The 12,184-nt window shown below is 33.5% G+C and overlaps 1 protein-coding gene across 1 annotated transcript in view; it reads left to right on the top strand.

Moving 5' to 3' along the window:
* The first annotated feature begins 3,537 nt into the window (after positions 1–3,537).
* The window catches only part of scfd1 (sec1 family domain containing 1), a 43,708-nt gene continuing 35,061 nt past the window's right edge, over positions 3,538–12,184 (top strand). The window contains exons 1-4 of the mRNA XM_062034824.1: positions 3,538–3,621; positions 7,937–8,007; positions 8,076–8,164; positions 8,329–8,419. Of these exons, the coding sequence (XP_061890808.1) occupies positions 3,591–3,621; positions 7,937–8,007; positions 8,076–8,164; positions 8,329–8,419 (282 nt within the window). The 5' untranslated portion in view covers positions 3,538–3,590. The remainder of the gene's footprint in view (positions 3,622–7,936; positions 8,008–8,075; positions 8,165–8,328; positions 8,420–12,184) is intronic.

The following is a 12,184-nucleotide window of genomic DNA, read 5'->3' as shown; positions in this document are numbered from 1 at the left end:
TAAAATTTACAATATGAGTTAAATATTTTATAATATAAGATTGTATACTTATATTATTAATCAACTATTTTCAATTATTTATTTCACTCATAATATAGAAATAAAAATATCCGACATAATATTGTTACAATACCTCAAAAAGGGACAAGCAGTAGAAAATGGGTGGTTGAATATATTATTGTATATATTATGAATTTATTATTTTAAACTGTTTAGTTTAGCATCTTTTTTTTCTACCTGTCAACTGTCAGTTTAGCATCTTTGTTTTCTACCTGTCAACTGTCAGTTTAGCATCTTTGTTTTCTACCCGTCAACTGTCGGTTTAGCATCTTTGTTTTCTACCCGTCAACTGTCGGTTTAGCATCTTTATTTTCTACCTGTCAACTGTCAGTTTAGCATCTTTGTTTTCTACCCGTCAACTGTCAGTTTAGCATCTTTGTTTTCTACCTGTCAACTGTCAGTTTAGCATCTTTGTTTTCTACCTGTCAACTGTCAGGTTAGCATCTTTGTTTTCTACCTGTCAACTGTCAGTTTAGCATCTTTGTTTTCTACCTGTCAACTGTCAGTTTAGCATCTTTGTTTTCTACCTGTCAACTGTCAGTTTAGCATCTTTGTTTTCTACCTGTCAACTGTCAGTTTAGCATCTTTGTTTTCTACCCGTCAACTGTCAGTTTAGCATATTTGTTTTCTACCCGTCAACTGTCGGTTTAGCATCTTTGTTTTCTACCTGTCAACTGTCAGGTTAGCATCTTTGTTTTCTACCCGTCAACTGTCAGTTTAGCATCTTTGTTTTCTACCTGTCAACTGTCAGTTTAGCATCTTTGTTTTCTACCTGTCAACTGTCAGGTTAGCATCTTTGTTTTCTACCTGTCAACTGTCAGTTTAGCATCTTTGTTTTCTACCTGTCAACTGTCAGTTTAGCATCTTTGTTTTCTACCTGTCAACTGTCAGTTTAGCATCTTTGTTTTCTACCTGTCAACTGTCAGTTTAGCATCTTTGTTTTCTACCCGTCAACTGTCAGTTTAGCATATTTGTTTTCTACCCGTCAACTGTCAGTTTAGCATCTTTGTTTTCTACCTGTCAACTGTCAGTTTAGCATCTTTGTTTTCCACCTGTCAACTGTCAGTTTAGCATCTTTGTTTTCTACCTGTCAACTGTCAGTTTAGCATCTTTGTTTTCTACCTGTCAACTGTCAGTTTAGCATCTTTGTTTTCTACCTGTCAACTGTCAGTTTAGCATCTTTGTTTTCTACCTGTCAACTGTCAGTTTAGCATCTTTGTTTTCTACCTGTCAACTGTCAGTTTAGCATCTTTGTTTTCTACCTGTCAACTGTCGGTTTAGCACCTTTGTTTTCTACCTGTCAACTGTCGGTTTAGCATTTTTGTTTTCTACCTGTCAACTGTCGGTTTAGCATCTTTGTTTTCTACCTGTCAACTGTCGGTTTAGCATCTTTGTTTTCTACCTGTCAACTGTCGGTTTAGCATCTTTGTTTTCTACCTGTCAACTGTCGGATTAGCATCTTTGTTTTCTACCTGTCAACTGTCAGTTTAGCATCTTTGTTTTCTACCTGTCAACTGTCAGTTTAGCATCTTTGTTTTCTACCTGTCAACTGTCAGTTTAGCATCTTTGTTTTCTACCTGTCAACTGTCGGTTTAGCATCTTTGTTTTCTACCTGTCAACTGTCAGTTTAGCATCTTTGTTTTCTACCTGTTGACTGTCAGTTTAGCATCTTTGTTTTCTACCTGTCAACCGTCAGTTTAGCATCTTTGTTTTCTACCTGTCAACTGTCAGTTTAGCATCTTTGTTTTCTTCCTGTCAACTGTCAGTTTAGCATCTTTGTTTTCTACCTGTCAACTGTCAGTTTAGCATCTTTGTTTTCTACCTGTCAACTGTCAGTTTAGCATCTTTGTTTTCTTCCTGTCAACTGTCAGTTTAGCATCTTTGTTTTCTACCTGTCAACTGTCAGTTTAGCATCTTTGTTGTCTACCTGTCGACTGTCAGTTTAGCATCTTTGTTTTCTTCCTGTCAACTGTCAGTTTAGCATCTTTGTTTTCTACCTGTCGACTGTCAGTTTAGCATCTTTGTTTTCTACCTGTCAACTGTCGGTTTAGCATCTTTGTTTTCTACCTGTCAACTGTCAGTTTAGCATCTTTGTTTTCTACCTGTCAACTGTCAGTTTAGCATCTTTGTTTTCTACCCGTCAACTGTCAGTTTAGCATCTTTGTTTTCTACCCGTCAACTGTCAGTTTAGCATCTTTGTTTTCTACCCGTCAACTGTCAGTTTAGCATCTTTGTTTTCTACCTGTCAACTGTCAGTTTTGCATCTTTGTTTTCTACCGGTCAACTGTCAGTTTAGCATCTTTGTTTTCTACCTGTCAACTGTCAGTTTAGCATCTTTGTTTTCTACCTGTCAACTGTCAGTTTAGCATCTTTGTTTTCTACCTGTCAACTGTCAGTTTAGCATCTTTGTTTTCTACCTGTCAACTGTCAGTTTAGCATCTTTGTTTTCTACCTGTCAACTGTCAGGTTAGCATGTTTGTTTTCTACCTGTCAACTGTCAGTTTAGCATCTTTGTTTTTCACCTGTCAACTGTCAGTTTAGCATCTTTGTTTTCTACCTGTTAACTGTCAGGTTAGCATCTTTGTTTTCTTCCTGTCAACTGTCAGTTTAGCATCTTTGTTTTCTACCTGTCAACTGTCAGTTTAGCATCTTTGTTTTCTACCTGTCAACTGTCAGTTTAGCATCTTTGTTTTCTACCTGTCAACTGTCAGTTTAGCATCTTTGTTTTCTACCTGTCAACTGTCAGTTTAGCATCTTTGTTTTCTACCTGTCAACTGTCAGTTTAGCATCTTTGTTTTCTACCTGTCAACTGTCAGGTTAGCATCTTTGTTTTCTACCTGTCAACTGTCAGTTTAGCATCTTTGTTTTCCACCTGTCAACTGTCAGTTTAGCATCTTTGTTTTCTACCTGTTAACTGTCAGGTTAGCATCTTTGTTTTCTTCCTGTCAACTGTCAGTTTAGCATCTTTGTTTTCTACCTGTCAACTGTCAGTTTAGCATCTTTGTTTTCTACCTGTCAACTGTCAGTTTAGCATCTTTGTTTTCTACCTGTCAACTGTCAGTTTAGCATCTTTGTTTTCTACCTGTCAACTGTCAGTTTAGCATCTTTGTTTTCTTCCTGTCAACTGTCAGTTTAGCATCTTTGTTTTCTACCTGTCAACTGTCAGTTTAGCATCTTTGTTTTCTACCTGTCAACTGTCAGTTTAGCATCTTTGTTTTCTACCTGTCAACTGTCAGTTTAGGTTGCTTCAACGCTCCTCTTCATCACCACTTCAAGATGGCGGCCCAATTTCTCGCGTCACAGCTGCAAACGCTGCGTCTACTGTCTTATAAGATGTCTATGTAGAATACCGTTGTCTTTCGGTAACGCAGAGTTAAAAAAAAAAAAAAAAAAAAAAGGGCACATGTCGGTCCTGGCAAGTCGTTCACGAAAAGGCATCAGAGTGACGCATCTTCGCTTTTGTAACGTCTTTGTTTTCCCTGCGCCGCCACGTCATCGCCGCTTCTTCCCCGCCCACAACAACATCCAACATGGCGGCGTCTGTTCGCGAGAAGCAGACAGGTACCGTTTTAAAGTCTGCTTTTCTACTCTTTCCTAACCGTCTTTTCCCTCAGCGACAAAGCCTGCCGATGTTTGAACCGCAAACCGTCCAACATGTCTACTTTCACACAGGACAAGTTTAAACGAGCTTTGCTCGAGCGAATTAGCCAGCTGCTAGCTACGCGGCTAATGCTCTTTTTCTTACCAAATAATTTCCTTAACGTCGACATACTTTGCCTTTTATCTGTTTAATCGTAGCATACATCGCGGTAAACCGTGATTATATATCGCCCAAAGACGGGATTTTCCGTGCTTTAGTGTCGTCCTTTTATTTTGAAGGCTGACTTTAAACAGGATGTGTACATCGATGTTTACTTTGAAGGCTGACTTTAAACAGGATGTGTACATCGATGTTCACCGAGAGAAGTAGGTAGAAATAAATAAAGGGAAAAGGAACAAAAAACGTTTTCCCAGGATAGTTATTGTGACAAAGCAAATTAGAATATATGTCATTAACAATAGATAAGTGAGGTTTACACATTTGGTATTTTACGTACTTACCAACGTAGCTCAGATCTATTTCCTGTTCCTGTCCACGGCGCTAAGCCTTCTGGGTAGTGTATAAACATTAAATAGAAGAAATGCTTCTGATACCCCGAACAGGACAAGCGGTAGAAAATGGAGGGATTCTGTACGTGACATGTAGTACATGAATAAATAAATGCAATATATATTTTGTATAAAATAAATACAATAAAAAATTATTTTATTATTAAATTATTATATTTTTTTTAACACAGAAAAAAATACATTTATAATTTAATACATGTGTTTTTATGACCTAAACTGTACATTTATAATACAAATTATAATTTGTAAATAAATTATATGTATTGTTATTATTAATTTTAGGTTGTTTTTTTTTATTTAAAAAAAATATATATTTCTATTTTTATTGAAAACAATTTTTTTTAAGACTTGCAGTCTTAAAAATGTATATGTTAAAAAAAACGTATACAAAAAAAAAAGCCAGTTTAAAGCGCCTGTACTCAAAACTGAAGAAACGTTCGTTTAAATGTTTGTGAAAACTGGTTTGAATGGAGATTTGATTCTGAATTGAATCGTCACTCCAGGAATGGGAATTGGATCGAATGGTTAGGACAAGCGGTAGAAAATGGATGGATGGATGAGTTAGCTTATGTGTTTTCCGTGTTTTATTGTCCTTTTATTTTGAAGGCTGACTTTAAACAGGATGTGTACATCGATGTTTGCCGAGGGAGGTAGGTAGAAAAAATAAAGGGAAAAGGAAAAACAAATGTTTTCCCAGGATAGTTATTGTGACAAAGCAAATTATTTAGTTATTATTATTATTATTATTATTTAATTATTATTTAATTATTAGAATATATGTCATTAACAATAAATAAGTGAGGTTTACACATTTGTACAGTATTTTACGTACTCAGACCTATTTCCTGTTCCTGTCCACGGCGCTAAGCCTTCTGGGTAGTGTATAAACATTACATAGAATAAATGCTGCTGATATCCCGAACGGGACAAGCGGTAGAAATTGGATGGATGGATGGATTCTGTATGTACATGTAGTACAAGTTAATGGTCTTCATATTGCTGCATGGCAATGTTTAAACCCATCCATCCATCCATCGTCTTCCGCTTATCCGAGGTGGGGTCGCGGGGGCAGCAGCCTAAGCAGGGAAACCCAGACTTTCCTCTCCCCAGCCACTTCGTCCAGCTCTTCCCGGGAGATCCCGGGGCATTCCCAGGCCAGCCGGGAGACATACCTTCTCTATCAATTAATACAATTTAATATTGAGCCTGCTAATCATTCTGTATTTGAGGACTCGACATGTTATAAAAGAATGTGCAACAATATTTCAGGCAGCCAGAAAAAAAAGTGTATTAAATACGAGGACCTTTGTTTCGAGTTTGTAACTGTTTAAAAGGGTTATACAGTTATAAAACCAAGTTTTATAACTTGGAATGTGACACTGTTTGCACTAATTCCGCAGCCGTACACTTTACAGTAATATAACTTGGTAGTTGAAAAAAAAAAAAAAAAAAATATATATATATATATATATATATATATATATATATATATATATATATATATATATATATATAATATGTATGTGTATATATATATATATATATATATATATATATATACCGGTATATATATATATATAATATATATATATATATATATATATATATAATATGTATGTGTATATATATATATATATATATATATATATATATATATACCGGTATATATATATATATAATATGTATATATTATATATATATTTTTAAATGTTTTAAAAAAGATATAAAAAATAAAAATTAAGTGGCAGTTTTTGGTCTTTTTAATAACAAGTAAAAAATATATATATATTTATTTTTTGGTTTTATTTTCAAGAGTGTTGTAATTGGGTATTTTCGGCCACGACAATCAGCAAAAAAAAGTTTTATGTCGATCTTATTTACTGAGTATGTTCATAAACTGGCAGTTGATATATATATATATATATATATATATATATATATATATATATATATATATATATATATATATATATATATATATATATATATATATATATATATATATGTCTTAAATAGATTATCCAAAAAAATAGTGCTCGATGCCGTGGTAGAGCGTAATATGTATGTGTGGGGAAAAAATCTACAGGCCTGTTTCATGAGGGGTTTCCTCAATCATCAGGAAATCTCCTGATGATTGAGGAAACCCCTCATGAAACAGGCCTGTAAAGATGAAATAGTCTTGTGATTTTTTCCCCACACATACATATATATATATATATATATATATATATATATATATATATATATATATATATATATATATATATATATATATATATATATATAGTACGTGTGTGTGTGTGTGTGTGTGTTATATATTATTAAAAAAATGTAATACTTGAGGGTTTTTGTTTTAGCAAAAAAAACATTTTCATTAATAATATTAATGCAGTTAGTTTTACAATTTTTTTAAAATATTTTTTTTAAATTTTTTTATGTTAATGTGTTTTTTGTCATTGATTTATTAAACTGGCAGTTTTTATTCAATAACATTTTTCAAATTATTTTTTTACTGTATTAATTCAGTTCGATTTTATTTTTTTGGGGGGGCGATTTATATATATTTAAAAAAAACAATTTAAAATGTTTTTAAAAACATTTTTTTAAATTATATTTTTTTGTTTTTTTATTTTTAAAGTGGCTGTTTTTTGTCTTTTTTGATAACAATTTTTCCACCCCAAAAATATGTATTTTTTAAAAAAAATTTAAGATTGTTGTAAGTGGGTATTTTAGGCCACGACAATCAGCTAAAAAAAATATTTATGTCGCTCTTATTTAGTGAGTATTTTCATAAACATTTGAACTCATGTTTCTTTAGTTTTGAGTACAGGGGCTTTAAAACTGACAGTTTTTATGTGTGTGTATATATATATATATATATATATATATATATATATATATATATATATATATATATATATATATATATATATATATATATATATATATATATATATATTCATATATATATATATATTCATATATATATATATATATTCATATATATATATATTCATATATATATATATATATATATATATATATATATATATATATATATATATTCATATATATATATATATATATATATATATATATATATATATATATATATATATATATATATATATATATATATATATATATATATATATATATATACATATTAATGTTGCTAAAAAAATAAAATGAATTGCTTTATTTAACTGGCAGTTCCTTTATGTATTAAAATTTGTCAAACTTTTTTTTTTATATACTTGAGGATTTTTGTTTTAGCCCCCCAAAAAATAGTAATTAATAATATTAATTATGTTATTTTTTTTGTATTAATTAAAAAATATATTTCATTTTTAAGAGAAAAATGTTTTAATGTTAATAATGTTTTTCTTTTTCATTTATTTTTAAACTGGCAGTTTTTATGCAATAATATAAAAAAATAAAAAAAAGTTTTTATTGTATTAATTCCGTTAGATTTTTTAAGGGGGGATTTATATCATTGTTTTCCGAAATTTGGCATTTAAAAAAATATATTTTTAAAAATATATTTTAAATTTTTTTTTGTTTGTTTATATATATTTTAAAGGAGCAGTTTTTTTGTCTTTTTTAATAACAGTTTTCCCCCTAAAATATTACATATTTTTGTTTTATTTCCAGGAGTGTTGCAAGTGGCTATTTTAGGTGTTCTGTGTGCTCTTGTTTGTCTTAGTGGCTCTGAGGCGCATGCTGAACTTCAACGCTCCTCCTGTGAAGAACACCGCAGCAGAGCCAGTATGGAAGGTAAACCGGTCTTTGTGGGCGCGCGTTTCCCCGCCACAATAAGAGTCATGTGACCTGTTTGCCGCCAGGTGCTGATCTACGACCGCTTCGGTCAGGACATCATCTCACCTCTGCTGTCCGTCAAAGAGCTGCGAGACATGGGCATCACGCTGCACCTGTAATCACACACACACGCACACACACACACACACACACACACACACACACACACACACACACACACACACACACACACACACACACTCACACACACACACACACACACACATACACACACTGACAGAAAAACATCGGACTCTAAAGGTCTTCTTGTGTCTTCAGGCTGCTTCACTCCGACAGAGATCCCATTCCCGATGTCCCGGCCATCTACTTTGTCATGCCCTCAGAGGAGAACATGGACAGGATCTGTCAGGTGCTCATCCATCCTTCCATCCATCCATTTTCTACCGTTTGTCCCTTTCAGTCCGCTTCAAATCTTTAGCTGCTGCCCAAAGATTCACACCCCGAACTGTTAGCACGCTGGCCAAATATGAGCTAAACTGGCTAAAAAAAAGGCTAACAATAGCATGTTCACAGTTAGCATTAGTGAAACACCAAAATATATGAGACTGAGGTGTATGCCTGCTAAACTAGCTGTAAAAAAAAAAAGCTAGCAAGCTCCAGTTAGCGTGTTAAAATGCTAACCGTAACAGTCGTCAAGTATTACAATACATTACTCTTGAAAAATGAGTTTTAAAATGCTAGCCTGCTCACGTTAGCATGCAGCAAGTATCAAATATGAGTGAGGTGTAGGTTTGCCTGCATTAGTTTAAAAAAAAAAAAAAGAAGCTAGCATTCTAAAAAATGCTACCAAAAAATGGATTCACATTCTAATCCCGATTCCTCAATCTCGATTCTAAATCATTTCATAATTTCCCCCCAAAAAAAGTATTTAAAAAAACATATGTATACATATATGCATACACATGTATATATATATATATGTTTATTTTATTTGTTTTTTTAAATCAATTTTACGAAAAGTATTTATCAATTTACAGTCGGGTTCAATAAGAATCCTGATTTGGATGTGAAACCTTTTTTTGTGTGCACCCTTATTACATGATAATTCAAAAATAATAAACAACTTATACATGAAATAAAAATGTATATATATTTTTTTTAAATCCTGCCATGTCTTAAAAAATAAATACAATAAAAAAAAATCAATACATTTTTTTAATTGTGTTTTATAATTTTTCTAACACAGAAAAAAAAATGAAATTTATAATTGAAAAAATTTGTTTTTGTGACCTAAACTGTACATTTATAATACAATTTATAATTTTTAAATACATAATATAAATTGTTATTATTAATTTTAAGTTATTTTTTATTTAAAATTTTTTTAAATTAATTTTAAATAAAATATATTTTTAAGACTGCCAGTCTTAAAAATATATATGTTCTTTTTTATTTATAAAAAAAAAAAAAAAAAAAGCCTGTTTAAAGGCCTACTGAAATGAATTTTTTTTATTTAAACGGGGATAGCAGATCTATTCTATGTGTCATACTTGATCATTTCGCGATATTGCCATATTTTTGCTGAAAGGATTTAGTATAGAACAACGACGATAAAGATTGCAACTTTTGGTATCTGATAAAAAAAAGGCTTGCACCTACCGGAAGTAGCGTGACGTAGTCAGTTGAACATATACGCAAAGTTCCCTATTGTTTACAATGATGGCCGCATGAAGTGAGAGAGATTCGGACCGAGAAAGCGACAATTTCCCCATTAATTTGAGCGAGGATGAAAGATTTGTGGATGAGTAAAGTGCAAGTGAAGGACTAGTGGGGAGTTGAAGCTATTCAGATAGGGAAGATGCTGTGAGAGCCGAGGGTGACCTGATATTCAGCTGGGAATGACTACAACAGTAAATAAACACAAGACATATATATACTCTATTAGCCACAACACAACCAGGCTTATATTTAATATGCCACAAATTAATCCTGCATAAAAACACCTGCGTGTTTGTTATGCTAGCTCCTAGCTCCTCTGCTAGCTCCTAGCTCCATAGAACACGCCAATACAATTCAAACACCTGATCAACACACACAATCACTCAGCCCAAAAGACCGTTCACCTAACCCAAGGTTCATAAAGCTTATATATTTTTAAAAAGTTACGTACGTGACGCGCACATACGGTCAAGTTATCGAATGTTTAGCAGCCAAGGCTGCATACTCACGGTACCTGATATTCAGCTGGGAATGACTACAAGAGTAAATAAACACAAGACATATATATACTCTATTAGCCACAACACAACCAGGCTTATATTTAATATGCCACAAATTAATCCTGCATAATAACACCTGCGTGTTTGTTATGCTAGCTCCTAGCTCCTCTGCTAGCTCCTAGCTCCATAGAACACGCCAATACAATTCAAACACCTGATCAACACACACAATCACTCAGCCCAAAAGACCGTTCACCTAACCCAAGGTTCATAAAGCTTATATATTTTTAAAAAGTTACGTACGTGACGCGCACGTAAGGTACGGTACGTGTTATGCTAGCTCCTAGCTCCTCTGCTAGCTCCTAGCTCCATAGAACACGCCAATACAATTCAAACACATGATCAACACACACAATCACTCAGCCCAAAAGACCGTTCACCTAACCCAAGGTTCATAAAGCTTATATATTTTAAAAAAGTTACGTACATACGCAAAAAAAAGCCAAAGCTGCATACTCACAGTAGCACGTCTGCGTCTTTGTCATCCAAATCAAAGTAATCCTGGTAAGAGTCTGTGTTGTCCCAGTTCTCTACAGGCGTCTGTGTATCCAAATCAAAAGTCCTCCTGGTTAGAGTCTCTGTTATCCGAGTTCTTCCATCTTGACTGCATCTTTCGGGAATGTAAACAAAGAAGCGCCGGCTGTGTACTGTTGTGGCTGACTACGTTCGAAAAATACGTCCATTTCGCACCGACAACTTTCTTCTTTGCTTGCTTGGCTTCCTTCTCCATAATGCAATGAACATGATTGAAACAGATTCACGAACACAGATGTCCAGAATACTGTGGAATTATGAAATGAAAACAGAGCTTTTTCGTATCGGCTTCAATGTGGAAGGCATACCCGTGTTCGCCGGGCTACGTCACGCGCATACGTCATCCGCAGAGGCGTTTCGAACCGGAAGTTTAGCGGCAAATTTTAAATGTCACTTTATAAGTTAACCCGGCCGTATTGGCATGTGTTATAATGTTAAGATTTCATCATTGATATATAAACTATCAGACTGCGTGGTCGGTAGTAGTGGGTTTCAGTAGGCCTTTAAAGCGCCTGTACTCAAAACTGAAGAAACATTAGTTTAAATGTTTGTGAAAACTGCTTTGAATGGAGATTTGATTCTGAATTGAATCGTCACTCCAGGAATGGGAATTGGATCGAATGGTTAGGACAAGCGGTAGGAAATGGATGGATGGATGGGTTAGCTTGTGTGTTTATATGGTAGCTGACGACACAGAGCACAAGCTGGGTGAAATGTGTCATTTGTCCTGAAGGTGGCGACAAAGACTAGGTTTTGTTTTGACTGTCTGTAGGGTGAATTTACTGTGTGTGTGTGTGTGTTCTTGTATTTCAACATCAACAAGGAAAAGTATCTTCCATATGAGGAGGTGTGAACAAGTGATGACATAAATCATGGTCCCAATACGGATCTATTAGAGAATGTCTCATTTGCACTCCTAGTGGGTGAAATCTATCAAAATGAGGGTGGTCCCAAAAAGGAGGAATTTTTCCAATTGACTGTGTGTCGCTTTTTAAAAGTGCTCCCCCTCTGGCCAACATATGAAATAACAAGTGTGTGTTACAATTTGAAGTGCTCCCCCTCTGGCCAACATATGAAATAACAAGTGTGTGTGTAACAATTTGAAGTGCTCCCCCTCTGGCCAACATATGAAATAACAAGTGTGTGTAAACAATTTAAATGCGCCTCATTTGGCCAAAATTAATTTAAAAAATTAATCAAAAAAAAAGGTATATAGTATATACTGTAATAACTTATATAACGTATACTGTAATAACTTAAAATAAATAATGAACATTAAAAAACAATTGCAAACAAAATATTGAAGAAAAAAAATAGTATGTATATATTATTAATGATGTAAATAAAAATCTTTATATATC

This window comes from Entelurus aequoreus, linkage group LG23 (genome assembly GCF_033978785.1).
Source record: "Entelurus aequoreus isolate RoL-2023_Sb linkage group LG23, RoL_Eaeq_v1.1, whole genome shotgun sequence".
In the NCBI taxonomy this organism is placed as follows: Eukaryota; Metazoa; Chordata; class Actinopteri; order Syngnathiformes; family Syngnathidae; genus Entelurus; species Entelurus aequoreus.
The sequence above is the reverse complement of the archived record's forward strand: the minus strand, read 5'-3'. Positions and strand labels throughout refer to the sequence as shown.